Genomic DNA, 27,004 nt, shown 5'->3' on the forward strand with positions numbered 1-27,004 from the left:
ACTTGGAATTTTTTTCTGTTTAATTGGGATATCTGAGAATTCAGCAAGAGGAACAAAGAGGTAAAATGGCTCCAAACTCTCGTGGACCTTGGCACAGTTTTAGGGGACACAAAGTTACTGTCACAGCTTCTCCTGGGAATTGTTTTGCATGAATATAACACGAACACACCCAGAGTCAGACAAATTCTGCAATTTGGGCTTCAGGCTCTGACAAGGATATTTGAAATGTAAATAGAAAACACTTGTTACAATCCAGTGCAAGAAGGAAGGGAAATGTGTTTTCCTGACATTTCCTGGTTTTTAAAGGAGAAATCCAAACCCATTTTTATGTCCATGTTTGCTTTAAAAGCTTTAAGGAATGAGGGGGAAAAAAGCTTCAAAAAGGTTCAAAACCTGGAATCCTGTGGGACCAGCACTGTCTTTCCCACCCATTGAACAGTTCAAGGTGTGCCAGGCTGGAATTTCCTTGGAGCTGCCTGAAACTGCCCGGTGCCAAGGAAGGGACGGGGGCACGGCTCTGAGGGGGGACATGAGGGAGTGATGGCTCTGAGGGGACACACACAGTGATGGCACTGAGGGGACACATGGGGTGATGTCACTGTGGGGACATGCCGGTGATAGCTCTGAGGGTGATGGCACTGAGGGGACACACGGGGTGATGGAACTGAGGGTGATGGCACTGAGGGGATGGCAAGGCTCTGTGCGGACACACAGGGGGATGGCACTGAGGGGACACATGGGGTGATGGCTCAGAGGGGACACAGGGGCATGGCACTGAGGGGATGACAGGGCTCAGAGGGGACACCCAAGGGAGTGATGGCACTGAGGGGACACACAGGGTGATGGCACTGTGGGGATGTGCAGGGTGATGCCACTGAGGGGGATGGCAAGGCTCAGAGGGGACACACAGGGTGATGGTACTGATGGGGTGGCAATGAGGGGACACACAGGGTGATGGCTCTGAGGGAGTGGCACCGAGGGGACATGCAGGGTGATGGCACTGAGGGGACACACAGGGTGAAGGCACCGAGGGGACACACAGGGTGATGGCTCAGAGGGGACATGCAGGGTGATGGCTCAGAGGGGACATGCAGGGTGATGGCACCGAGGGGACACACAGGGTGATGGCTCAGAGGGGACACACAGGGTGATGGCACCGAGGGGACACACAGGGTGATGGCTCAGAGGGGACATGCAGGGTGATGGCACCGAGGGGACACACAGGGTGATGGCTCAGAGGGGACATGCAGGGTGGTGGCTCTGAGAGGGATGACAAGGCTGCGAGGGGACACAGGGTGATGGCAGTGAGGGGACATGCAGGGTGATGAGGCTGGAAGGGGACACCCCAGGTGACTGGTGGCTCTGGGAGGGACAGTGAGGCTCAGAGGGGACACCCAAGGTGACAGGGCTCACGGGGACATGCAAGGGCTCAGGGGACACCCAAGGTGATGGCTCTCAGGGGACATCCGAGGTGACTGATGGCTCTGGGAGGGGACACTGTGAAAAACACCAATCACTTGCTTTTAAAATTTTAAAAGTTTCATAGTAATAAAATAGTTCTAAAAATAGCAATATAATTAGAGTAATAAAAATTTGGATAATTAGGATTTAGGAAAATATGAGACAATCAAAACAAAGAGTTGTGGACAGTCCAAGTACCTCTTTCTGGACAAAATAAGCCTGAAAAAGGACCCACATTAACAGAGGATTAACCCTTAAAAGCAATAACCTGTTGCATATTCCTACACCTCATACATGATGCATAAATTCCATTCAAACCCAGGATTCTGTCTGGGCAGTGTCAACTTCTTCCTCTGAATTCTGTGACTGCATCTTCAGTGCTGAGCAAGGCAGGAAGTTCGTTTCTTTTGATAAGGGAGCAATAAATTCTCTTTCTCTGAAAGATTCAGGTGTCCTGTGGCTGCTATCTCCCTGCGAGTCCTTTCTTTAAAAAAACTATCTTACACAGCACAGTTTCTATTTTAACATTATGTTATAACCTAAAACTATATTTAACACACTACTTAAGAGAATTAATACAGCATCACTTTCTAACATAACACATGTAATATTCACTTGAATATTTGCAAAAAGCCAGTCATAAAATACGCATTTTTCACAGACACCCAAGGTGATGGCTCTCAGGAGACACCCAAGGTGACTGATGGCTCTGGGAGGGGACACCCAAGGTGATGATGGCCCTGGCTCTGTGGCAGCAGCAGCTCCCAGGATCTCTGGAAGCCTGGAAACCCCAGCAGATCTCTCCAGATCTCCAAATCCACACATCTGGGGGAGCTGCCAGGAGTCCCTTCAGCAATAAACATGTATAAATCTATATGTCATATGTGGATTTCTAAATATGTATCTTCAGCACAATCCTATTTGCCTTGAGGAAGTCAGGGTGGTTTAAAACACACCGTGGGACACAAGCAGGAATTTTCTTGCTTGTGTTAGAGAAAAAAAGCCAATTAACAGCATGTTAATTAGCTGGGGCTCTGTGCTCCAATGTACTTGAAGTTTTAAATAGCTGTGAGGCTCAGTTTGCAGAGGCAAAGCGATTCCTACGGCTTCAGGAAGCTCCTGGCGCCGAGAAATTTTGCTGCAGAGGTGCAAAAATCAACTCCCGAAGGAGTTTTGAGGGAGAACGTGCGGAAAAATAAGAAAGGAGGGCAGGGTGTGTACCGATCCGGCAAGACAAAAAGCGAAACTTCCCATACCGGGAGTCGAACCCGGGCCGCCTGGGTGAAAACCAGGAATCCTAACCGCTAGACCATATGGGAGGCGCTGAAATGATCTGCACCCGTGCGCCTCAAAAAGCTACTGCCCACCCCGCTCACTGCCTTGAGAGGTTCCACCGGGCGCCGTTCTGCCGTTCCATGGGAGACACCGGGAGTCACCGGGAATGCCCGGGACTCATCGGGACCCCCCAATAAGCGCCCCCACTGTGCCAGAGAGACGCTGCCCTCACCCAGCATGGCGACCGGAGCTTCGGCTACCCCGCGTCCGCATCACGTGATACCGGGGGCGCGCGCGTGCGCGCTCACGTGACCGGCGGCGGCCGCCGAGCGCTGGGTCCCGTGAGCGGGGCGGGGGGCGGGACGGGGGCGCCGCCACAGGCCCCGGCAGGGCCCCGCACCGGCACAGCCCCGGGCACCGCCTCCGGCCCGCCGAGCCCCGCACCGGGTACCGCCTCCGGCCCGCCGAGCCCCGCAGCCGGCACCGCCACGGCCCCGGGCAGGGCCCCGCACCGGCACAGCCCCGGGCACCGCCACTGCCCCGGACACCGCACCGGGCAGCGCACCCCGCACCGCCACAGCCCCGGCCGCCGCCTGCGGCCCGCCGAGCCCCGCACCGGGCACCGCCACAGGCCCGGGCAGCGCCGAGCACCGCCTGCGGCCCGCCGAGCCCGACCTGCCGGGGCTCACACCGGCATCGTCCCTCAAACCGGCCCCGAGCCGCCCATCGCCGCCGGAGGTACCGAGACGCGGCCCGGCCCGGGGGGCGCGGGCATTGCGGGGAGTCCCGGGGGAATCGCGGGGATGGGGCTGTGGGGAATCCCGAGGAAACGGCAGGACGTGCCGGGAGAAGGGTCTGGGGGAATCCTGAGGAGCGAAGGGGCTGCGGGGATCCTGAGGGAGGGAAGGGGCTGCGGGGATCCTGAGGGAGGGAAGGGGCTGCGGGGATCCTGAGGGAGGGAAGGGGCTGCGGGGATCCTGAGGGAAGGAAGGGGCTGCGGGGATCCTGAGGGAGGGAAGGGGCTGCGGGGATCCTGAGGGAAGCGGCTGCGGAACGTGCCGGGAAGGGGCTGCGGAGGCGCTGCCGGCCCGGCCGCAGCCACCCCAGCCGGGCCGGGCGGTTTCGGGAGCGCCGGAGGTTTCCCGGCAGCAGCGGGAGTTCCCCATGGGCCGGAGCAGGGGGAGGGGAGCCGGGGCTGTGTCAGCGCTTTCCCAGTACCGGGGGTGGGAGCGGCACTGGCATCGGCGTTGGGATCAGCACTGGCATTGGTATTGGCTTTGGGATTGGTGTCGGTTTGGGATTGGCATCGGGATTGGCATTGGGATTGGCATTGGGATTGGCGAGCAGAGCATGTGTGTGTGAAAAGCAGCGATCCAAGGTGGGCTTCTCTCTGCAGGTGTGTGATGCCAAGCACAGCCATGAAGAAAAAGGTAAGGGCGGGCAGGGTGATCCTGTGTTTCCCATCCCCATCCATGAGCACTGTTTGTTGGATCCATCCCTCACCTGGGGCTCCAGTGCCTCTCAGAGTCAGCGCTGCATCCTCTGCTGGAGGTGCCAGGCGTTAAACCCGGTTTTAATCCTGGCCTGGATGGGCTGGGTTGCACCCGGCTTTAATCCTGGCCTGGATGGGCTGGGTTAAACCCGGCTTTACTCCTGGCCTGGATGGGCTGCAGAGCCTTCCCCAGCAGTTGCTGCTCCCCGAGCACTTCTGGGGCTGTTGCAAAACCCTCTGCAAAACCCTGTGCTCAGGGAGGAGGATCTGCTCGTGTCCCTCCCCTGTCCCTGCCACCCTCCCGAGGTGTCCCAGGAGCCTGAATCCCCTCGGGGCTCCAGGAGGATGAAATTTAACACGTGGGGAAGGAGCAGCAGCTCTGGGCATGGCAGGGGTGGGTGTATCCCTGCAGGAGCACGGCCAGAGCTCTTAAAGGAATATCTGGCTGCTGTTCCATGGTGAGGTGGGGTTGTGTTCCCTGCCTGGCTCTACGTGCTGCTGTCTGACCCCTTTGCAAGGCCTCTGCAGCCTAAACTTTGGGAATTGGGGCTGGTTTGGGCCGTGCCTCAGGCTGGGATCAAGTTTCTGCCTGGGATTTTGTGCTGGTGCTGTGAAATAAGAGCTTGGCCGTTCTCTGGGATCAGCTCAGGGGACAGGACAAGACAGGGCAGCATCTGGGGGCCCTCCCCAGCCCTCCTGGGTGTGGAACAGCCGGGAACCCTCCTTGTTGCCAATCCTGGAGCCTGTGGGCAGCTTCCCTGGGGAATTGTGCCTTGCTTTGTGCCCAGCTCCTGCCCTGCTGCCCAGGGTGGGGGTGGCAGCTGGGCAGCACTCCCTGGGCTGCTCTCCTGAAATCCCCCCTGGATGGCACACTGGCAGGGCTGCTGCCAGGAGCTGCATTTGGCTTTGTGACTGGAACTTGTTTAACAGCTGGGTTTTGTGAGCGGGGCTGTGTTGGCTGCCGCTGATGGGTTTGTTTTGTTTAATTTTTATTTTTAGATCACAATGTAAAGCCTTGCCTGGTGTGACTGTCTCTGGTGTGACTGTCTCCCCTCATCCCCACCCCCAGCAGCATTCCCTGCTTTTTGGCTGCCTCTCCTTTCCCCTGAGCTCTGCAGGGATGGGACATCATGGAGCCAAGGGTCTCCTCTGGAGGGGCATCACTGGAGCCATAAAGGGTTGTCTCACCCCTGCTCTGGGGATGCTGATCTGGGTTGTCTCATCTGCTTTTCCCCTTTTTCTGGTCTTCTAGCACCTGAAACTGGGAATGTCCCTGGTATTTAGGGAAAAGAAAACCAGTCATGTTGTGGGAAAAGCAACAGTCATGTTGTGGGAAAAGCAGTATTAGAAGGTTTTTAACCCCTGTCTGGTTAGCACAGAGTGTTTGGGGTGGAAAACCAGGAGCTGAGGGCTTGTTTTTGGTCTGGAGGGGCTGAGACAAAGCTGTTCGTCATCTTTAAAGTCCTTTGGTGCCACCAAAGCCACCAGATGGGAGGGGCTGGGAATGGGGAGGCAGCTCCTGCTTTTCCCAAGTCCTGTCCACGTTTTTGGAGAAAAGTGTTAAAAGTGTTCAGTCTGACCAAGGAGAGCAGTGAGGTGGGGTGACCATGGCCCAGGGACAGCAGGGAGGTGGGATGACATGGCCCAGTCACCACCCAGGAGTGTTTGGGATGTCTGTCCTGCTCCCCACGTGCTCCTCTCTGCCTCTCCTGGTGCATTCCCAGCTGGGCCGTGCCAGTGCTGCGTTCAGTGCCTTTGGCAGTGAGCTGCCAGCCCGAGGGAGCTGGGGGGCACTCGGTGCTCTGTGGGAGCTCATTTTTCCTTCTCTCCCCGTGTGCAGGTGCTGCTGATGGGTAAGAGTGGGTCTGGCAAGACCAGCATGAGATCCATTATCTTTGCCAACTACATCGCCCGGGACACGCGGCGCCTGGGGGCCACGAGTAAGGAACCGCCCCGTCCCACAGCTCCAGCCTCAGCAGAGGGCGGGGCCGCTCCTGCAGCCATCCCCGGGTCCCTTGGGTGTGTCCTGCGGCTGCCGCACCCGCTGGGAGCTTCGGGATCAGCCAGGGACAGGCAGGAAGGGGAGGGAAGGGAAAGGCAGCGCTGGGATCGGCTGGGCTGCTTGATTGTTCAACTTTTATCCTTAACTCCCTGTTTCGGGATCAGGAAGCAGCCTTTGCTGCTTTATTGTTCAACTTTTATCCTTAACTCCCTTCTTTGGGATCAGGAGGCAGCATTTGCTGCTTTATTGTTCAACTTTTATCCTTAACTCCCTTTTTTGGGGAGCAGGAAGCAGCATTTGCTGCTTTATTATTTAAATTTGATCCTTAACTCTTTATTTTTGGGATCAGGAAGCAGCCTTGGTGCAGCTGCACCTGTCAGAGCCTCCTGTGTGTTGGTGGAATGTTCCTGCTCCTGCAGGGATTTCCAGCACAGGGATCCTGCAGTGCCCCCGTGGTTCTGGCAGGATGATGCACTGTGTTTGTTTAATGAATGCCTTTCCTTCTTCCCTTTCCAAAGCCTTTGTTGGGAAAGAGCAAGAAGTGATTCCTCTGGGAGAGGTGGATGAGTGGTTGGGATCTGGTGCTTCTCACTGGGAGGGGCCTGTGTGGATTTCATGTCAGGGATTGGTGTAAATTTCCCCTTTGCCATGAATTTGGCCTCTTCCCGAAGTTTACATTCCCTGTGTTCCTGGTTTGTTTTGTCAGGGATGGCTTCAAGCCCTGCACAGTCATTCCTACAATATCCCAGGGATCAGGGAATGTGGGAGTGAACAGGAACACTCACTGCACTTCTCAGGAGAGCAGGGAGGCCTGAGTTCCTCTGGGAAATGGGATTTTGGTGAGATTTTACAAACTGGGGCTGCTTTGTGAGGAATGCCCATCCCTGGACGTGTCCAGGGCCAGGCTGGATGGGGCTTGGAGCAGCCTGGGGTAGTGGAAGGTGGCAGGGGTTGGAATGAGGGCGTTAATCCCTTCCAGCCCAAACCATTCCATGACTGGGTGCTGATTTCCAGGGTTTCTGGCTGCCCAAGCTCTGCCCTGGCTGTGGTGCACTCAGTGAGCTCCTGCTGTCTCTTTGCAGTTGATGTGGAGCATTCCCATGTCAGATTCCTGGGAAACCTGGTGTTGAACCTGTGGGACTGTGGAGGGTAGGTATTGATTGTTCCTGTCCAGCCTTTGGGGGAGGCTCTGGGGAACCAGGGGTGGAGCAGGGTGGATTCTCCTCCCCCTGGGATGAGGTGGTGCCAAGGGAATGTTCCTTCTGCTGTCCTGAGGTGCTGGAATTGCTCACTCCAGCTCCATCCAGGTGGGATTTGTGCAGAGGCCATGCTGGAGGTGGATCCTGTGGCTCCTGGAAGCAGCTTTTGTCAAGGAATGTGTCCCCTCCTCAGCTCCATGGCCTCTGGACCACCTCAGTCATGTTCAGCCAGAGTTAAGGAGATTTAATCCTGGGATTTAAGGCTGAACTGATGCTTTGGGTCACGTTTCACCTGTCCTGCTGCTGTGGGCTTTCACAAAAGGCTCCTTAAAGCCAGCCTGGGGCCAGAAGCAGCAGCACGTGAGGGAAGCTTTGCTTTCCTGTGGCACTGGGGGGTTGGTGCTCTCCAGGAGCCTCCAGCTTCCCTGGGAATGCCAGGGCACACAGCTCCGGCCTGGCAGCTCCACACCCCAGCCTGGCCCTCCTGCCAGGAGCAGCTTCCCACAAACCCAGGAGCTGCCCTAAGGAGTGTCCTGCTCTGCCCCCCAGGCAGGACACCTTCATGGAGAACTACTTCACCAGCCAGAGGGACAACATCTTCCGCAACGTGGAGGTGCTCATCTACGTGTTCGACGTGGAGAGCAGGGAGCTGGAGAAGGACATGCACTACTACCAGTCCTGCCTGGAGGCCATCCTGCAGAACTCCCCTGATGCCAAGATCTTCTGCCTGGTGCACAAGATGGACTTGGTGCAGGAGGACCAGCGGGATCTGGTGAGGAGCTGGCATTGCCATGGAAATGCATCCCTTGTGTCACACCTCAAAGGCAGCCCCTGGGGCTGTTCCTCAAAGGCTTTCTCAGATCTCCTCAGAGCTTTTCCTGCCTTCTTTTAAAGTGTGTCATCCTAGCATCCACTGGAGAACAGCAGTGCTGGTTTTTAGGGACAGGAAAAGCCTTTCCTGCCTGGTTCCAGAGCTCCCAGCACACCTTGGCTCCTTCCAACCCGAACAATTTTGGGATTCTGCACCAAGACATCCCTGCTGCTCCCTGGGAGGGTTCCTGGCCACTCTCCCCTGCAGCGTCCCAGAGATCCATGTGAAACTCACCCCATAAATCCATAGAGCAGCCACAGCACAGGCAGGAACACTTCACTCAACCCCTCAACTCTCCTTGCCCCCCAGATTTTTAAGGAGCGTGAGGAGGACCTGAAGCGCCTCTCCCGGCCCTTGGAGTGTGTTTGTTTCAGAACTTCCATCTGGGATGAGACCCTTTACAAGGTTGGTGCAGCTTCCTCCCCACATCTGGGAGGATTCTTCCTCATCCCACTGGGAGCAGGGCAGGAGGAGGATCCCTGGAGCTGCTGTTGTGTTCAGCTCTGCAGCTGCTTCTGCAGGGTGTCAGTGAAACCCAAATTAGTCATGGGTTTATTAATTATTTTAAGAAGTCAGGAGTGTGTGGTAAATATTGTTAACTTGGCAGACAGGCATCCAAACATCCCCCTGGCTCTGGGAAGGGTGAGGTTGCCACTGCCCCACACCTGGGTCAGCAGCTGGGCAGGGAGGGGAGGCTGAGCTTGGAAAATCCGAGTGTGGATGAGCACAGATGTTGATCCCAACATCCCCCAGCCCCTCCTGGGCTTGTTCCTGGCCTGTTGGGATAAGGTGGAACTTTGTTTGGGTCAGGGATGAGCTGCCAAGTGTCCATCTGTGTGCTGACCTTGCTCAGGATTAAAAATCTCTGTGAACTTAAATGGGAGAAGGAGACAGAAGCATTCCCAGCTTTAAGCAGGGATGATTTCAGTCTGTTCAGCAGCACTGCAGTTTCTGTGCCTGCTGGAGAAGAACTGGAGCCAGGGAAGGGTCTCCTCAGGTCTGGGCTCCCTCTGGGACCTGAGCATGGAGGGTGGAGAAGCTGCTCAGCCTTGCCCAGGCTGTCAGCAGCCAGAAGTGCCAAAAATCCCTCTGGGAGCACATTTCTCACGAGGGGCTGAGGAGAGGAACTTGTGGGACCTTGGTGTGTCTCTCTGTGCAGGCCTGGTCCAGCATTGTCTATCAGCTGATCCCCAACGTGCAGCAGCTGGAGATGAACCTGAGGAACTTTGCTCAGATCATCGAGGCAGACGAGGTGCTGCTGTTTGAGAGAGCCACGTTCCTGGTGAGTTCCTGGCATGGATCCCCTGGGTGCAGCCTCCCTTTCCCTCCCTCTGCCCTGGAGCTGGGCTGGGAGAGCTGGGGGTGCTCCCCTGGACAGGAGAAGCTCCAGGGAGAGCCCAGAGCCCTGCCAGGGCCTGAAGGAGCTCCAGGAGAGCTGCAGAGGGACTGGGGACAAGGGATGGAGGGACAGGACACAGGGAATGGCTCCCAGTGCCAGAGGGCAGGGATGGATGGGATATTGGGAATTGGGAATTGTTCCCTGGCAGCGTGGGGAGGGGCTGGGATGGAATTCCCAGAGCAGCTGTGGCTGCCCCTGGATCCCTGGCAGTGCCCAAGGCCAGGCTGGAGCTCCTGGGACAGTGGGAGGTGTCAGGTTGGACCTGAATGAGCTTTGAGGCCCTTCCAAGCCAAGCCATTGTGGGATCCCATGGAGGTTGGGAGGTGCCAGCCCCAGAGAGGAGTGCCCTGATCCAGGCCTTGGGACCCTCTAGCCCATGGGGCCATCCCAGAATCCCCCCTGCAGCTGAGCTGAGCTTTGGTTGGGGTTTCCTCTTGCAGGCTCTGGGAGTGTTTCATGTCCCCATTGTGGTGGGACTGCTCTGAGAATCCCCCTCTGCACAGGGCAGGAACCTTTTGGAGCTTCACAACCAAACCTTTTCACTTCCTCCTGCTGGAGCATTTGAGCTGGACCTGATTTCTTTTGGTTTTTGATGTTCTGCAAATCCAGAGCATGGGTGGGGGGCCAGCCATGGGACTGTGGTGCTTTTCCAGGTCCTTGTGCTCCCAATCCCTCTGCAAAGCTGCTGGATAAAACCACTCTTGGTGCTTGGCCATATTCCTGATTGCTGGGCTGGGCTCTTCACACTTTGCACCAAACTCTTGTTGAGCTGAAGGAAATACTTGAATTATTTGGAGTGTTTTCCTTGCTGGTGATTTGGAAATGATGGAGGGAATTTGGGAAAGGAGCCATGACTTTTTTTTCCTCCTTAAACTATCAGAAACAAACACTTGCCATGCCTGGCAAGTTCTGCTTTTTGACCTTTTGGAGATAATGAATAGTTCCACCTTGGGGTGTGTGACAGTGTGATTGTTACAAGGACATTTTTAACTGAAAGAAATTATCTTTGCTTCAAAAATTGTGTGCTTAATTTAAATGCAATGGTGACTTCTTAAAAAACTCCTCCTTTTTTTTCATATACTTAAACATTCTCAGGACTCTCTTCTCTTGATGGGAAATCTTCCTGTGAAAATCTCTTTGGGAAATCTTATTCTGAAATTGTAATTTAAATTGTAGAATTAAATTGTACAATTGTGTTTAAATTGGAGTGGAAAAACCTCGTCTGGGAAGTTTAGGAAGGAAATTGAACACTGGGACCTGCAAGTCTTGAATGTGGCTAAAACCGTGCTTGTGGCAATAATTGGGCAAGTTTAAAAAGTGATGGGCTTAAGGTGGTTAAGGGAAAAAAGAGGAAAAAACCCTAAAAAACCCTGATAAATGTGACTCCCTGAATAGAACAGTCCAGATCCCTGTGCAAGGGCTCCTGACACATCCAGAGAGAGCTGATTTTGGGATTGTGAAGAGTTCAAAGCAGCTGGCCTAAGGCTGTGGAGAGATTGCTGTCAGCTTTGCTGTGGGGATGGAGCTGTGTGGGCAGGAAATGCAGCTCTCACTCCATGTGGCTGAGCAATAAAGGGCTGGGGCCACCAGCTCGGTGGGAATGTTTATGGAGATGTTTTCAGGGGCTCCTGAAGCCCTTCAGACCCTCTTGGTGTTGCCATCCAGACTGGAGTCAGAGAGGAATGGAGAAGGAATTCCCAAGGAAGCAGCTTTGAGCTGTTTTTCTAGGGGAGGAGCAGCTTGATTTGGCTTTGGGATCACTGCCTGTGCAGGATGGGAGGGAAAATCCATCCCAGCCCATTCCTGAGGTGATGGACACATTTTTTACTCTGTTCCCACCTGTTTTGGGAGCAAGATGTAAATTGCTGCTGAGGTGAAGCCCTCAGGGGACAGTGGTGTCACCTGGCAGGTCTGTGCCACAAGAATTTGTGTAAAACTCCCAAGATCAGTCAGCCAAAGGCAGAGGGGATCCCCCCTGCTCCCCAGGCATTCCCAGAGCTGCTGTGGGAGGGCTGGGCTGGAATCCTGACTGCTCTGCCCCTCTCCAGGTGATCTCCCACTACCAGTGCAAGGAGCAGCGGGACGTGCACAGGTTTGAGAAGATCAGCAACATCATCAAACAGTTCAAGCTGAGCTGCAGGTGAGCTGCTCCCATCAGCCCTGGGGACATCAGGGCTGTTCCAGCTCTCTCCAGAGAATCCCAGTTTGACTCCTCAGCAGCTGGAACACAAATAATTTAAATGTTAATTTAACTCCTCCTTTGCTCGTGGTGGGAGAGCTTTGGTGCTGTTTTGTTCCAGGTCTCCTCCTTCTGGATCAATGCAGGGGAATTCTAGGGCTGGAGTGATCAGAAGTGTTTCTCTTGGAACCTGGGAATGGCAGCTGGAGAGCTCTGCTGCAGCCCTGGCCCACTGGGCTGCCTGGGGAGGATGGGGCTTGCAGGCACTGTTTATCCCTGATTTCAGTGGAAAAATGGGAAGTTTGGCTTTGCACAGCCCTCAGGCTCCACTGCCAGGTTAATTGTGAGGGTGTGTGGAGCTGGATAGAATGGAGAAGTTTCTGGAGGGGTTTACAGATGTTCAGATGTCTCCAGATATTCCCATTTTATGCTTATTTCTGCTGCTTATCCAGAGTGTCCAGCTGGGAATGGCTGAGCCCTGGTATCCATGGGGAGCAGGCCTGGTCAGGGGGGTTGTGTCTGGAATTTCCTTCATTCAAGGCACAAGCAGCTGATACTGCCCCATTGCCTCATTTGGCCCCAAACTGAGGAATTTGCCTTTAAAACCAAGCCCAGCCAAAGCCCTGCTGTAACCACACCTTGCCAAGTGGGAATTGCAGCTCCTCCTTGTTCCCAACAGCTCAGATCAGGGATTTTGGCCATGTGGGCACAAAAGCTCTTCATTCACTCTTTATTTCCTTGTTTTTCAGTAAGCTGGCAGCTTCTTTCCAGAGCATGGAGGTCAGGAACTCCAACTTTGCTGCTTTCATTGACATCTTCACATCCAACACCTACGTGATGGTGGTCATGTCAGACCCCTCCATACGTAAGTCAGAGCCAAGAGAAACCTGCTTGGGACAAAAAAAAACCAGAAAAACCTCAAAAAAGGTGGAATTAGTCCAGTTTAAACTGTGTTTCTCTTGAAAATGAGATTTTAATTACAGAACTGATTAAGAGAGAGAGATTGAGTGTGAGCAGGACCCTGCAGAGGTGGTGGTGGCACAGCTAAGCTGCTGCTGCTGTCACAGGGAGCCACCAAACCAGACCTGGCTGAGCAGGTCGTGCCTAAAGCCTATTTTGGGCAGCTGGGAGCTGGCAGCCCCGGTGATTTTTGAGGAGGAAGCAGAGCTGGCTCATGTTTGGGTGTTGCTGGGCTGTCTTGGGTGGACAGGCTCTAATTTTAGCAGCCTCTATTTATCCCAAGGAGGATCTGCAGCAGTGCCAGCCCGCAGCCCCTGGGAGCAGATCCCTGTTTACACAGCTCTTGGAATTGCTGCTGGGAGCTCAGGGGCTCCAGGGACACTGCCCAGGCCTGCTGCTGTGCTTTCCCTGCCTCCTCCTTGGGGAATTAGGGACACTGGGGGATCCCTGGGCATTGCTGGGCTGGGGAGCAGCTCTGGGAGGAGCAGCTCTCCCTGGGAGAGGCTTTTCCTCATGTTCTGCTGGGATCAGCCAACAGCCCTGGCCATCCCACGTTCAATTTACCCAGACCATCCCACACTAAACTTTGCCCAGACCTTCCCACATTAAATTTTGCTCAGACCATTCCATGCTGAATTTTGTCCACACCTTCCCATGCCTTTTTCCCATCCCACATGAAATTTTGCCCAGACCTTCCCACACTAAATTTTGCCCAGACCATTCCATGCTGAATTTTGCCCAGATCTTCCCATGGTTTTTACCCATCCCACATGAAATTTTGCCCAGACCTTCCCATGCTTTTTACCCATCCCACATGAAATTTTGTTCAGACCATTCCATGCTGAATTTTGCCCAAATCTTCCCATGCTTTTTACCAATCCCACATGAAATTTTGCCCAGACCTTCCCATATTCAATTTTGCTCAGACCCTTCCATGCTTAATTTTTATCCATCCCACATGAAATTTTGCTCAGACCATTTTCCATGCTGAATTTTGCCCAGACCTTCCCATGCTTAATTTTTACCCATGCCACATGAAGTTTTGCCCAGACCTTCCCATATTAAATTTTGCTTAGACTATGTCATGCTGAATTTTGCCCAGACCTTCCCATGCTTTTTACCAATCCCACATGAAATTTTGCCCAGACCTTCCCATGCTTGATTTTTACCCATCCCACGTGAAATTTTGCCCAGCCAATCCCAGTTCAAATTTTGCCCAGATATTCCCCCATAGAATTCTACCCAGACCATCCCACCTTAAACCTTGCCCAGCCCTTCCCACCCTAAATTTTTCCCTGCCCAAAATCCCCCTGTGGATTTTGCCTGGCTCGGGAGCAGCAGGATGCACCCAGCCCCTGCAGACAGAGCTGCTGGAGCCAGGCAGCCCTGAGGCCACGGTGACTCTCACCCTTTTTAACTTCTTTTTATCTCCCCTGTCCCTTTTCCGTCGCAGCTTCCGCGGCCACGCTGATCAACATCCGGAACGCCAGGAAACACTTTGAGAAGCTGGAGAGGGTGGATGGACCAAAGCACAGCCTGCTCATGCGCTGATCCCAGGCACCGGCGCTTTGGGGGGAGAAAAAACACACAGGGACTGCTTCTTTTTAGGAGAATCTAACACTGTCCATGTCTTTGTTGGGCTTTGAAATGAGTGTGCTGCTTGTTTTTTCTCCTCATCACGTTGGACACTAGAGCTGGGGGCTGGCCGGATCCGGCGCGGAGCTTCCCGGATTCCCTGGCACGGGAGGTGGGGAAGGAAGGAGGCAGGAGGGTGCTGTGCCCGCAGGGGGTGTGGCTGAGCCCTCCTGGACGCGAGGCTGCCTGCCGGCTGATGGGATATTTACTGTTTCCTTGGATGGTTGCTAGAAAAAGTTTATAAATTTCTCCTCATCTTTGGTCATGGAAATAAATTTTTGCTACCAGGGATTTCAGATCGGAGAGCTTTGCAAAGTGGGTTTGCTTTCTCCCAAATCCCCGGGCAGCTTTGGGAGGCAGGAGCTGTAGGGGCTGGGTGGCTCCTTGTGTGGTTTTGGGGGGATTTGGCTGAAAGCCACTCAGAGTTTCACTGGGAATCACTTTGGCAGCATCTCCCTCCCTTTATTCTCTCTTGCTGCATCAAATTACTGTGTAAAAATGGGTGTGGTGCCTCCGTGCCTGGCTCTTCCCTGCATCCCTGCCCACACACCCGCTGGGAGGGGACAGATCCTCCGGGGCGAGTCCGGGAGTGGCAACGAGGAGAGAAAAGGGACGGAGAACCTGAGTCCAGGAGTGGGAACGAGGAGCTAAAAGGGTTGGAGAACCTCAGTCCAGGAGAGAAATCCATCGGTGCAAGTCCAGGAGTAGGAACGAGGAAATAAAGGGGCCGGAGAACCTGAGTCCAGGAGTGGGAATGAGGAGATAAAAGGGACGGAGAACCTGAGTCCGGGAGGGGGAAGGAGGAGATAAAAGGGCCAGAGAACCTGAGGGCTCCGCACAAGAGCTCGCAGCCCCGCTCCATCCTCCGGGAATTGCTCACCCGCGTCTCGCACCGCCCACCCGGCAGCTGCCGTGCCTCGGGCTGGGGGAGCTCCATGGGAATCGTCCCCGTGGGAGAGGAGCTGCTCCAGGGGAGCCCCTGGAGAGCTGTGAATGGCCGGCCAGGGGCAGAGGTTGTGTTTGTCGGGGTGCAGGTGTGGAATAGCTGGAGTGGGAATCGTGGAACAGCCCCGACACAGCCGCTGTTCCCCCTTGGAGCTGCCCCTGCTGGGAATGTCAGAGCTTCCCAAGAGGATGATGTGGAGCTGTGTTGGAGCCTCTGGGATATGCCATCCCACGGGGAAGGGCTTCAGGAGAGGCCGCGGTTCCAGGGGCTTTGGGCACCTGCTGGGGGCACCTGGTGGGAACGCTGCTCGTTGCCGTGGTGACAGGAGTTGGGTTTCCTTTGGGAACAAACCACAGCGCATGGGAGCGGGATGATGTCAAAGGGGAGTGGGGAGTGAGGGGCAGGTGACACAGAGCTGTGAGGGACAAATGGCCGGAGCTGTCAGGAGCCAAATCCTGGCCGGGCTGGAGCTCCTGGGACAGTGCCCCAGCGCGGTTGGAGTAAAGTTCTGCTTTTCTCCCACCCCAAATCCCTTTTCCTGAAGTGCACGGATCTGGGCGCTCTGTGGGAATGAGCCCGGTCCTTTTGCTGTGGCCGAGGTGCCACTGTGCTCATGGGGTGGCAGCCTGTGACAAACACGGGTGGCTGTGTCGCAGCACCTGCCCTGCCTGCTCCCTGGCACCGAGGCGTGTCCTTTGTCCCTTCCCAAAGCAAATCCCAGGCCTTTTTGGGAGCCTGGGGTCGGTAGCTGCTCTGGCCCCTTCCATTCTGAGCAGGGAGATTTGGGAGATCAGGCTCATCACCCTCATCCCTCTTTCTCTGGCAGCTCCTGCCCTCAGAAAAAAAAAAAATATTGATGCCTGCTCCAGATGTTTCTCCCACAACCATCCCAAACCTGGATGAGGTGGCCGTGATCCAGCCTTTTCCTGCAGCACTTGACCTTGTAATGAGGAGAAACTCGATGCCATGTGTCACTGAGATCCTGAATAAATCCCCCCTTGGCCCAGTTCCTTTCCCTGGGAGCTGCTCTGGGGCCCGGGGTGAGTTCCCAGGACAGGCTGTGCTCCCTGGGGCTGCACTGGAGATAATTCCAGATTTTTTGACCATTTCTTTCTTGCCTTTGACCATGGGTGGCTCCAGTGGGGTCAGCCCCTGGCTGTTTCCCCCAGGATGAGCTGTGCAGGGTCAACAATTCCTGAGGGTCTCCCTGGGGATGGTGCCACTTGTTTTTCCTCTTTAGTGGCACAGGAGGAATTGTCCCCAGGAGCTGCTGGGGGTGGCTGTGGTGGCCACACGCTGCTCTCCAGCTGGAACCAGCTCCTCCAGTCCATCCAGGGGTCACAGAGTCTCCAAAGTCACCCTGGGGTGAACTGTGCCCTTGTGGGCACCTCGTGAGGAGCATCCACACCATTCCTTGCCCCTCCTGCCCAAATCCATCCCTGGGGAGCGGGAGAGGGGCCTTGGGGGGAACCCCTGCCCAGCTCCCCCCTTTCTTCTGCGCTTTTTGGGAGGTCACCTGTGCCTGCTGCTGGTCCTTCAGCTCGGTGACATTGGGCTGGGGGTGCTGTGGGTGCAGGTCCCCAAAAGCTCCCCAGGGGAGGTTGGCTGAGGGAGAGTCCCCACCTGAGCCTGTCCTGGGGCCTCCCTGGTGTTTCCTGAGGAGGGGAAGGGGTTTTTTTTGCCAAAACGAGGTTGGTTTGGTGCTGGTTGTGTATGGTAGAAGTGGGGGGGGGGGGGGTGACGGGGGGCCCCTCCTCACCCTGGATGAGCTCTGTGTGTGCCAAGGTCACCCCCTTGGTGGCCATGACCTGCTCCTGGAGCCACCCCTGGCAGGGACATCGTGGGTAGGGGACACCTGGCTTAGTCCCCATCTGCAGGATTTCCCATCCCTGGGGATGAGCTGGGTCAGGACTGGGGGTGAGAGTCCTGAATTTGGGGGGATTATGGGGTGATTAACCCAGCCTGGCAAACTCAGAGCAGGGTGGGGACATCTCAAGGCTGGGGACACCCAGGGCTGGGGACACAGCACTGGGAGCAGCCAGGTCCCCTTGGGATGAGGGCTGGAAAACCAGTGGGGTTCAGGGAGCGTGGGGATGGATTCCCACCGGCAGTTCCACCCCAGACACCCCCAGGAAGGGACCAGGGGACCCCCAGACCCCCCCATGGCTGCAGGCGCTGGAGAGGCTCCCCCAGCTCTGGCAGGACCCTGCCACCCTGGGAGACCAACCCGGGGTGCTGAGGGGGTGCCCCACATACCTGGGGGCTCACCTGTGCAGGCAGCGCCCCCAGGGCACCCGTGGGTGTTGGGTTTGGGGGTGCTCCAGCGCCTGTGGGTGGAGGTGCACAGAACCCCAAACCCCCAATGTGGGGGGGTCTCTGCTCCCCTTCATAAGCGCCAGGAGCTTCCCCGGGCTCAGCCCTCCAGCACCGCCCCCCCCCCCCCGATTTTGGGGTGCACTCCGTGTGGGAGGGTGGGTCCACCCCCCTCCCCCAAATTCTGCGCGTTCCCATGGCAACGCCGGATGCGAGGGGAGCCGCCCATTGGCTGCCGATGATGTCATCTCAAGGGCGGGGCACCCCCACCCCAAAAAAAAGAGGGTGGGGGAGGGGAGCTCCGCCCCACGCGGCCCCTCCCCGCCCGTGGGGGCCCCACCCCGCCCCACCCGGCACCGCCCCGGGGGCAGCGGCGGCGGCGGCGGCCGGGGATGCGCTCGGAGGAGGCGCGGGGGCCGGTGCGTGGGGCCGGGGGCGCGGGGGGCGCGCGTGGGGGACTGGGGGGCCGGGGGGGGGATGGGAGCGCGGGGTCGGGCGGGGGGAGGGGACACGGAGGGAGGGGAGGGAGGGATGGAGGGGGAGGGCCCCGCCCCCCGCGCCCCTCAGGCCTCCCCTCCCCCCTCGCCCCTCACGCGGGGTCGCGCGTGGGGTGCCCCCCCCCCCGCCCCCCGTGCTCCGCGCGCGCTTCCGGGCAGGGCGCCCCCCCGCGGCCGGGAGGTCACAGCGGCCCCGCCCTGCCCTCCCCTCCCACGCCCTTTGCTCTTAAAGGGACAGGCCCCGCTCGGGCCCCGACCCCCCCCCCCCGTGCCCCCCCGCGCCCCTCACCCCACGGGGGTCCCCGCTCCGTGTCCCCTCCGTGCCCCCCTCCCCCCGTGTCCCCAGCGGCCGCCGGCGGAGGGTGGAGCGCGGAGGAAATTCCACGGGGGGGTGTGGCGGCGGCGGCGGGGTGTGACCCCCCCACGCCCACGGGTGGGGGACACGCAGCGGGGGGAGGGGCTGGGGACACCGAGGGGACAAAGCGGTGGGGGGGGCGTGGAAGGCGCTTTCCCACGCTCACCCCCCCGCCCAAGGTCACCCGAAATGCCTCTTTAAGCTGTTTAGGGCTAAAAACGGGGGGAGCACCAATTTTTTCCTTGGAGTGGGGGCACATAAAGTGCTGGGAGGGGTGCACAGCACCCCCAGATACGTGGGTTTGAGGGGGGGCCCCCCGAGCCCCCACCCCGCACCCCTGGCTGGCTTTGGGGTGCACCGGGCTGAGGACGGAGGAATTCAGTTCACCCAAAAAGGGGGGGAGGGTCAGCAGTGCTGGAATTTGGGGTGCAACGAGCAAGCACCCCCCGCCCACTCCGCTGCCCCATCCCGCACCCCCTACCCCCGCGGGGCTTTGGGGTGCAAGGGACCCCCAAATTTGGGTAAGGGAGGGTCCCCCAGGGGAGGACGGGGTGTCCCTTTTGCACCCCCTTCAATGAACCTGTTTGTGGGGAGCCCCCGGGTGTGAGGGGCCGGTCCTGGGGGCTCTGGGGGGACACTGAGGTCCCCAGGCGCGGGGGGCAGTTGTGTGTCTGTCTGGGGGTGTCCCCTGGTGTGTTTTGGGGGGCTCTGGCTGCAGGGGGTGCTTCGAGGACCTGGGGATGTGTTGCAGGGGGTCCCTAAGTGAGGGGTGTCTGACGGGTGTCTCTCCTTGTTGGGGGGTGTTTTGGGGATCCCGGGGTTTGGGGGGGGTCTGTGGGGGTCCCTACCTGAGAGTGGAGGTTTTTGGGGGCGCTGGTAGTTTGTGAGTGTGCGAGGGGGGTGTTTTGGGGGTCCTTGACTGGTTATGGGGGTGTTTGGTGGGGGTCCCTGGCTGAGTGTTTGTGCTGGGGGGGGTCGCCCCAATATATGGGTCCTGGGGGGGTCTCAGTCTCTGTTTGGGGGTGTTTGGGGATTTATGGTTTATTTGGAGGGGGCACTGAGCGCCAGGGGGTCCCCAGGTGAAGAGGAGGGTTCTGGGGAGAGGGGGATGTGTCTGGCTCTTTTTGGGGTGTATTTGGGGGGCTCCCGGTGTCTCTGGCTCTATTGGGGGTGTGTTTGGGGGGCTCCCGGTGTCTCTGGCTCTTTTTGCGGTGTGTTTGGGGGCTCCCGGCTGTACCTCGGGGTTATTCGTGGGGGGCTCTGTTTGGGGGTTCCGGGACTCTGTGCCTCTGTTGGGGGATCCCTAGCTGGGTGCGGGGTTCGGGGGATCCCTGCCCTGAGTGTGGAGGCGCTTTGGGGGAACCCGGTTTTATGGGGACGGTGAATTCGGGGTTCGCTGTGTGAGCGGGGGCTCCGTGCTGGTGCCGAGGGGATTCAGTGCCGGTGCTCTGGGCTCGGTGCCGGTATCGGGAGGGTTCGGTTCCTTGGGTTCGGTGCCGGTATCGAGAGGGTTCGGTGCCCGTTCCGAGTACCCTGTGCCGGTGCCGGGAGGGTTCGGTGCCGGTGCCGGGGGTTCAGTGCCGGTATCGGCAGGGCTCGGTGCCGGTGCTTTGGGCTCGGTGCCGGTGCCGGGGGCGCGCTGTAGCCGCCGCCCCCCCGGGCGGGGCCGGGCCGTGTGCGCGGGGCGCGGCGCTGGGTGTGGCGGGGCGGGGCCGCCGCGCGAGGCCGGTGCGTGGGGGCTCCGCGGGCGGGGACGGTCCCTGCGTGGGCAGGTACGTGCGGGGGGCCGGGGGCAGCGCCGGGGTGTCCCGGGGCAGCGCGGGGGGTGACGGGGAGCTCGTTGGGCCGGGGGTTCCCCCGTACCGCTCGTCCCCACGCGTGCCCCGGGACTCAGAACGGGGTGAGGTGGGGCCGGGGGTCCCGCTCGTCCCTCGCTCGTGTCGCGGTCCCGCGGGGGCGCAGTGCCGGCCGTGCCGCGGGTGGGGCCGTGCCCGGTGCCTCCCGCGGGGGCCGGGCCGGGCCCTTTAAGAAGCTCCACCCGCGGCCGAGCCCAGGTGGAGCCGCGGGGCCGTTCGCACCTCGGGCGGCGCGGCCCGGGAGATGGTGCCGCGGGCGGCGGGGGGGAGCTGCGGCCGCGGCGGACACGCGTGGGAGCCCCGCGGGTCAGTGCGTGAGTGACCCCGGGCGGGGGCGCGCGGGCCGGGGGGGCGCGGCCCCTTTAAGACGCGGGGGGAAGGAGCGGGGCGGGGCCGCCACCGCCCCGCGCGCGGGACACGCCCCCGCCACGCCCCGCCCGCGGGGGGCGGGCCCGGGCCGGCACAAAGGCGCGGGCGGGGGGGCGGGACCTGCGGTTCCCGCCCTCGGCGCGCGCGGCCGCCGCCGTGAGGGGCCGGGCGGGTCCGTGAGGGACGGGCGGGCCCGGCGGGCCCGGCCCCGCCTCAGGGGACGGGCGGGCCCCGCCATGCCCGGCCCGGCGACCCCCGGGTGGCCCCACGCCCCGCCGGAGCCGCCCCGAGGCGCCGCCCCGGTCGGTTGGTTGGTGAGAGCCCGTTAAAAAAACCCCTTCGCCCCCGCCCCGTGCCTCAGTTTCCCTGGTTCCTCACGGACTGCGGGTCTCTTGCAGGGCCAGGAGAAGGCGACGCCCGCCATGAGCTCGTCGGCGCTGCTGGCTGAGGGCCCCCTCGACCCCCCGGTGCTGCTGGCCGACATCAAGACGGAGCCCCCCGAGGAGCTGCTGGCCAGCGACTGCAGCCAGCCCCAGGCCGAGCCCGTCGATCTCTCCCTCAATAAATCCAAAGTGGCTCCGGCCTCGGCCCCACCGCCACCGCCTACCACCTCGGTCCAGTCTTCCCCCATGCTCGTGGCTCCCCCGGTTCCCGCTCCCAGCACCGTGTCCATCCCGCCCTCCGGTCTCAGCTCCACCTCGGCCATCCCGGCTGTCCTCTCGCCCGGCTCCATCCTGGCCTCCACGCAGGGCAGCGGTGGGCAGCAGATCCTCCACGTCATCCACACCATCCCCTCCGTCAACCTGCCCAGCAAGATGGGCAACCTGCAGACCATCCCCGTGGTGGTGCAGTCCCTCCCCGTCGTCTACACCACCGTGCCCACGGACGGCGTCACCGCCATTACCGTGCCCCTCATCGGGGGGGACGGCAAGAACGCTGGGTCTGGTAAGGGCACCTGGGGGGAATGCTGGAATCTGGGGGGTGGAGGGTGTCTGTCCTGCCTCGTGGAGGGGCAGCCTTGAGGGGGATTAATTTTTCACCATGGAGTGTCCCTGCCACTGCCGTGTGCCACTCTCATACAAAGCCTCTCAGCCCCCAGCCTGTGCCCCCCAGGGGACATGGGGAGGGCAGGGACACACAGGGCATGGCACTGCCTGTTCTCCACCCATCCTGCTGCTGGCAGCCTGCCCTGCCCTTCCCACTGGCTGCCTGCTGCCAGCAGCTCTGGTTTCAGCTCAGCTGCTCTCTGTGCCCCCCACAATCCCCTTTCCTAGGACATTCCCAGCTTCCCACCTTATCCAGGATGGGGGACCTGGATCTGCCCTGCTCTGGGCAGGAGCAGGCAGCCAAAAGTAATGCCCCCAAATTGTTTCCTCCCTTTGGGGGTTCTCCATCAACCCAGTTGGATTTTTATTCTCTGTAGGGACAGGCTGTGCCAGGAGCACTGCAGGAGCAAGGGGAAGGCTGCACCCTGATGTAGGGTGGGTGCTTTGGGGAAGTCTCTGTTCTGTCCTCACCCCTCACCTCTCTGTGCCCTAAAGCTTTTCTTTCCCGGACCCCTCCAGTGAAAATGGACCCTGGCTCTGTGTACCCCATGGACATGAACAGCGACAGCGAGGACAGCGCCTCCGAGAGCGGCCCAGCGCCCTTCCAGGACCTGCCGAGAGAGTGAGTGTCCTCCTGCGTGTGCCTCCCCGCCCTTTATCCCCTGAGCCCCCCTGAGCCCCCGTGGGCGGCAGGGCCGTGGCTCCAGCTCTCCCTGCTCCCGGCAGGCCGGCGGCGCGGGGGCCCAGGGCCGATTCTCCGGACCTGAAGAAGCGGCGCATCCACCAGTGCGACTTCGAGGGCTGCAATAAGGTCTACACCAAAAGCTCCCACCTCAAAGCCCACCGGAGGATACACACAGGTAGGGCTGGGAGTGGTGTCCCTGCATTCCCCGTGGGATGGTGCTGTGGCCCTTTGGGGGTGCTGGGTGGAAGTGCAGAGGGATTCCCCGTTTGGAATCTCTGTGAGGGCTCTGGGAGCCCGTTGTTGTGGCGGCGCTGACCCCTCGGTGCTCCCCTGCACAGGCGAGAAACCCTACAAATGCACGTGGGAAGGCTGCACCTGGAAGTTCGCCCGCTCGGACGAGCTCACCCGGCACTTCCGCAAGCACACGGGCATCAAACCCTTCCGCTGCTCGGACTGCGACCGCAGCTTCTCCCGCTCCGACCACCTGGCCCTGCACCGCCGGCGGCACGTCATGATGTGAGCGGTGCCCGCCGCGCTGGGAGCCGGCAGCGCCTCCCTCCCTCCATCCTCCGCACCCCGCGGCTCCGGAGGGGCGGGGCGGGGACTGCGGAGCGCCGGGGCCGGGCCGTGCCCGCTGCAGGAGCCCCGCCGGCACGGCACGGGACGGCAAACAATGGATCCTGGACTGCTGCCCCTTCTCTCTTGTCCCCAGCTGTTTTTATTCCTGGGTTTGTCCTCGCCTGGAGGCTCCTTGACTCCTCACCTGGAATTCACCCAGCAGCTGCCTCTGGCTCTTCAGCCTCCTGCCCGTTGTTGTCCCCCTCCGTGTGCTCCCTGTCCCCTGCCACTCCCTGGGAGCCGTGGCAAGGACGGGGGCAGGGGTTGATAGGCCCTCGTGGAGGAGCTGATGGCCATTCCTGCTCCATCCCCAGGCTGTCCCAGCAGGAGAAGGGACATCACCTCTCTGTGTGCCCCTCAGCACGTGCTGGGCTTCATGGGAAGTGCTGGGTGTGCAGAGAGCCAGGAGGAAAAGCGGAATCAAGAAAGGGGGAAACAACCCAACAGTGACCCACAAACAAGACCATCAGCACCACACAAACGGAAACTTTGTGGAACATGGAACTTTTCTTTTATGGAATTCTACAAGGGGGTGGGACAGGGTGGGGGGGACGAGGGCCAGCAGCTCTCGGGTTTTTTGGAAGACTCTGGGCCACTTGAAGTGTTTCTAAGTTAAACCAGCGTCTGTGGCCACACGCTTTGCTTTTTAATAATGGTTTTTGAGGAGTGTTTCTTCATCCCCCACCCCAGCCAACCCCCCTGGTTGCTGGGAGGGTGTCAGGATTTGGGGTTGGATGCTCTGAGCTGTTGGGTGGTGGGGACCATGACACCTCCCATGCTCAGCTCCCAGACTCCCTCTGAGCTGGTGCTTTGCCCTGGCTGTGTGGGGACGGGGGAACTGGTGTGAGGAAAGGCTGGGGGGCACTTCAGGGACCTGTGGCCCCTGAAAACAGCTCACAGCTGCTTGGGAAAGTGCTTTTCCTCTTTGCCATCCACCAGCCAGGTGTGGCCTGGGCAGAGCTTGTCCCTGGCCTGAGGTGGTCCCTGATGCCATGGCCTGAGGGAGAGTCTGGCTGGGCACAGGTGAAGTGCTGGGACTGCCCCTGGGCACAGGTGAAGTGCTGGCACTGCCCCTGGGCACAGGTGAAGTGCTGGCACTGCCCCTGGCACAGCCACCCACCCTGCAGGGCTGGGCTGCACAGCTGCCAGCTGGCCAATGCCTGTTCAAACCTACTGATGGCAAGAGGCACTGTAGGAATAGCATGGATTGGCCTGGTTGGGGTGGGGATGTCACCTCCCACAGGGGACAGCGACAAGGCAGAGCTGTTCAAGGCACTCTGTGTGCAGAGGATGGACCAAGGGGGTCCCAGTGTCCTGAGCTGGACGAGCAGGACTGCAGGAATGATCTTGAATGAACTTGTGCAGGATCTCCTGCTCCAGCTGGATCCCTCCATATCCCTTTGGGACCTGGTGGGATTCATCTGAGAATGCTCCAAGAGTTGCTGATGCCATCACAAAGCCTCTCTTGATGATTTTGAATGGTTTGGGACTCCAAGGGGTCCCAGCTGGCTGGAAACTGGGGACTGTTGTCCTGATTTTCCAGAAGGGCAAGAAGGAGGACCCTGGAACCCCCAGGGCTGTCAGTGTCACTTCAGTGCCCAGAAAAATCATGGAAAAGATGATTCTGGGAAGTATTGGAAGAAAACACAGTCATTGGTTCAGCTCCATGAGGGGAAAGTGCTGCTTGTCCAGCCTGATTTCCTGCCACAACAGGGTGTCTGTCCCACCTGGCTGAGCAAGGACAGCCAGGAGATGGAATCTTCTTGGACTCCAGCAAAGCTTTTGATCCTGACTCACCCAGGGTCCTTCTGGACAAAATGTCCAGGCTGCAGATGGATAAACACATGGGATGGGCTCCTGGGTTGGGCACCGAGGATGGCACAGTGGGGTGACACCAGCCTGGCACCTGTCATTACTGGGGTGCCACAGGGCTCCAGCCCCATCCCAGTTCTCTTCATTGTCCTGATGAACAACCCAGATACAGGACTCTAAGGAGTACTAAGGAAAAAATCTCTAAATTCTTCAACTGAAGCTTTTTGGGGATTTTGTATGAAAGATGTCCCCTTCCAGGGAGAAAAATTACAAAGAAAAGATAAAAAATACTCCTTACAGAAATGAAAAAACCCTACTTTTGGAGGATTTGGGAATTCTGTCACCTTTTGAAGAGCCTCGTGGCGCCACCTGGGCTCGGCCGAGGGTGGAGCTTCTGAAAGGGCCCGGCCCGGCCCCACCCACAGCACGGCCAGCGGGACCGAGGGACAGCGGGGGACAAACGGGAACCCCAACCCCACCCGGGACACGCGTGGGGCCCCCGGCATGAGGTGCCACGGGGACCCCCTGCCCAAACCGGCTCCTTGTCACCCCCGGGGCTCCCCTGTGGGCACCCTGGGGGTGTCACTGGGGGTGCTGTGGGCACCCTCAGCCAGAGCCTGGGGGTCCCTTGGGGGCACAGGGTGCTGGCAGTGTGTGTCAGGGTTTCCTCTGGGGGCACGGGGGGGCTCTCGGGAGGTGCCCTTTGGGGGACAGGGTGCTCTTTAGGGGGACAGGGCGCTCTTTGGGGGTGCTGTCACCCTATGTTAAGGTTCAGGGTAGCACTTTGGGACATTAGGCTCTGTGCTCGCCCTTTTTGGGGTGCTGGTAGGCAAAGCCATGCTCGGAGGGACCCTCCTGTCGTTCATTGCCCAGGTTGGTCCTGGGGTGCCCCCCCCCTCCTGAGCACCCCCAGCGCCCCGCAGTCCGTGTGTGGGGCTGGGACCCCGGCGGTGCCTGGGGCTGCTGGGGCTGTCCCGGTGGGCGCTGCTCGCACCCCAAACCCGGCCGGGCGCTGCTGGCACCCGCTGGCAGCGCTCGGGCACCCGGTGGCGCCAGCGGCCCGCGCTGAGCCACGGCCGGAGGAGGAGCCGAGGGATCCCCGTGCTGCGGGAGCTTCCCCGAGCGCCCGGGGCCGCCGTGGCACCGATGAGCCCCCGGTGCTTCCCCGGCACGGGTGAGGAGCCCCAAAAATGCCGTGGGAACGCTGCGCCTCGGAGTTGTGCAAGCACGGGGACATCAAACGCTTCCCGTGCTCGGGCTGCAGCTCCCCCGCTCCGAGCGCCTTGGCAGGGATGCTGGCACAGGGGAATGGGGGACAGCCCCCAGATCCCGGGAGGAGCTGCAGAGGTTTGGGGGTCACAAAGGGACAGCGGTGTGTGGGTCCTGCCACACAAGAGCAGGTGCCACCCACTCTCCAGGGCCTGGCCTTGCCATCCCGGGGGTCCAGGCTGTGCTTCCTCCCAGCTTCCTCTCCTGGGTGAGGCCCTGAGGGATTTTAATTGCTCTGAGCAGCCCCCCTTGAGATCCCCACCCACATCCCTGGGCCCGTTTAAGCTCAGCCTTAACAGGGGCCTCCAGCTGCTCCCTGTGCTGTGCTGGAGCTGTCTGAGCCCTGTTCACAGCCACTTTCCTCCCTGGCTGTCACCTTGACCTGCCTCATCCCTGTCACCTGGGCCTATCCTGCAGCGCATGCCCAGGGCAGGGTGACCCCCAGGGAGGGCTGTGCCACCCCTGTCTGGGCACAGATGGTCCCTGAGCCTCAGCAAAGACCTGTGGCATGAGGGGCACATCCAGCTCCACATTCCCTGGGAATTCTCCAGTGCCTGGGGTTGTGCCTGGTGGGAGCCCAGAAAACCCTCCTGGTCGTTTTCCAGGCTTGGCAAAGGTCCAAGGCTGGGTTTTGGGGGGAAAAAAGGCCAATATCATCTTCCTTGCACTCTGAATTTTTGTCCTGGAAACTCAGCTCAGCCTCAGGCCCTTCTTCCTCACCTCCCTTCTCCTCTCTCAGGAACGCCTGGAGGAGCTGCTCCATCT

General features: G+C 59.4%; 2 protein-coding genes and 1 non-coding gene across 6 annotated transcripts; 2 read left to right on the plus strand and 1 right to left on the minus strand.

Moving 5' to 3' along the window:
* Positions 1 to 2,708: 2,708 nt before the first annotated feature.
* Positions 2,709 to 2,780, minus strand: TRNAE-UUC (transfer RNA glutamic acid (anticodon UUC)). The gene has a single exon. It is a non-coding gene; the product is annotated as a tRNA-Glu (tRNA).
* Positions 2,781 to 3,077: 297 nt separating this feature from the next.
* On the plus strand, positions 3,078 to 14,776 carry LOC132079914 (ras-related GTP-binding protein A). Its single transcript, XM_059482795.1, has 10 exons — positions 3,078 to 3,474; positions 4,133 to 4,166; positions 6,069 to 6,168; positions 7,313 to 7,379; positions 7,979 to 8,201; positions 8,610 to 8,705; positions 9,460 to 9,582; positions 11,748 to 11,839; positions 12,628 to 12,743; positions 14,292 to 14,776. Exons 2-10 carry the CDS (start codon positions 4,140 to 4,142, stop codon positions 14,387 to 14,389), a joined length of 942 nt encoding a protein of 313 aa, XP_059338778.1. The 5' UTR covers positions 3,078 to 3,474; positions 4,133 to 4,139; the 3' UTR covers positions 14,390 to 14,776.
* Positions 14,777 to 18,108: 3,332 nt separating this feature from the next.
* On the plus strand, positions 18,109 to 23,961 carry KLF8 (KLF transcription factor 8). 4 transcript variants are annotated; one of them, XM_059482828.1, is made up of 5 exons: positions 18,109 to 18,151; positions 21,208 to 21,754; positions 22,351 to 22,477; positions 22,582 to 22,715; positions 22,879 to 23,961. In XM_059482828.1, the coding sequence occupies exons 1-5, from the start codon at positions 18,125 to 18,127 to the stop codon at positions 23,058 to 23,060; spliced, it is 1,017 nt and encodes a 338-aa protein (XP_059338811.1). In that variant the 5' UTR covers positions 18,109 to 18,124; the 3' UTR covers positions 23,061 to 23,961. The 4 variants fall into 4 exon arrangements, with proteins under 4 accessions (XP_059338811.1, XP_059338812.1, XP_059338814.1 ...); XM_059482829.1 differs by having other exon boundaries at positions 22,375 to 22,477; XM_059482831.1 differs by lacking the exon at positions 18,109 to 18,151 and adding an exon at positions 20,314 to 20,356.
* Positions 23,962 to 27,004: the final 3,043 nt, after the last annotated feature.

Source organism: Ammospiza nelsoni, chromosome 15 (assembly GCF_027579445.1).
Source record: "Ammospiza nelsoni isolate bAmmNel1 chromosome 15, bAmmNel1.pri, whole genome shotgun sequence".
Classification (NCBI taxonomy): domain Eukaryota; kingdom Metazoa; phylum Chordata; class Aves; order Passeriformes; family Passerellidae; genus Ammospiza; species Ammospiza nelsoni.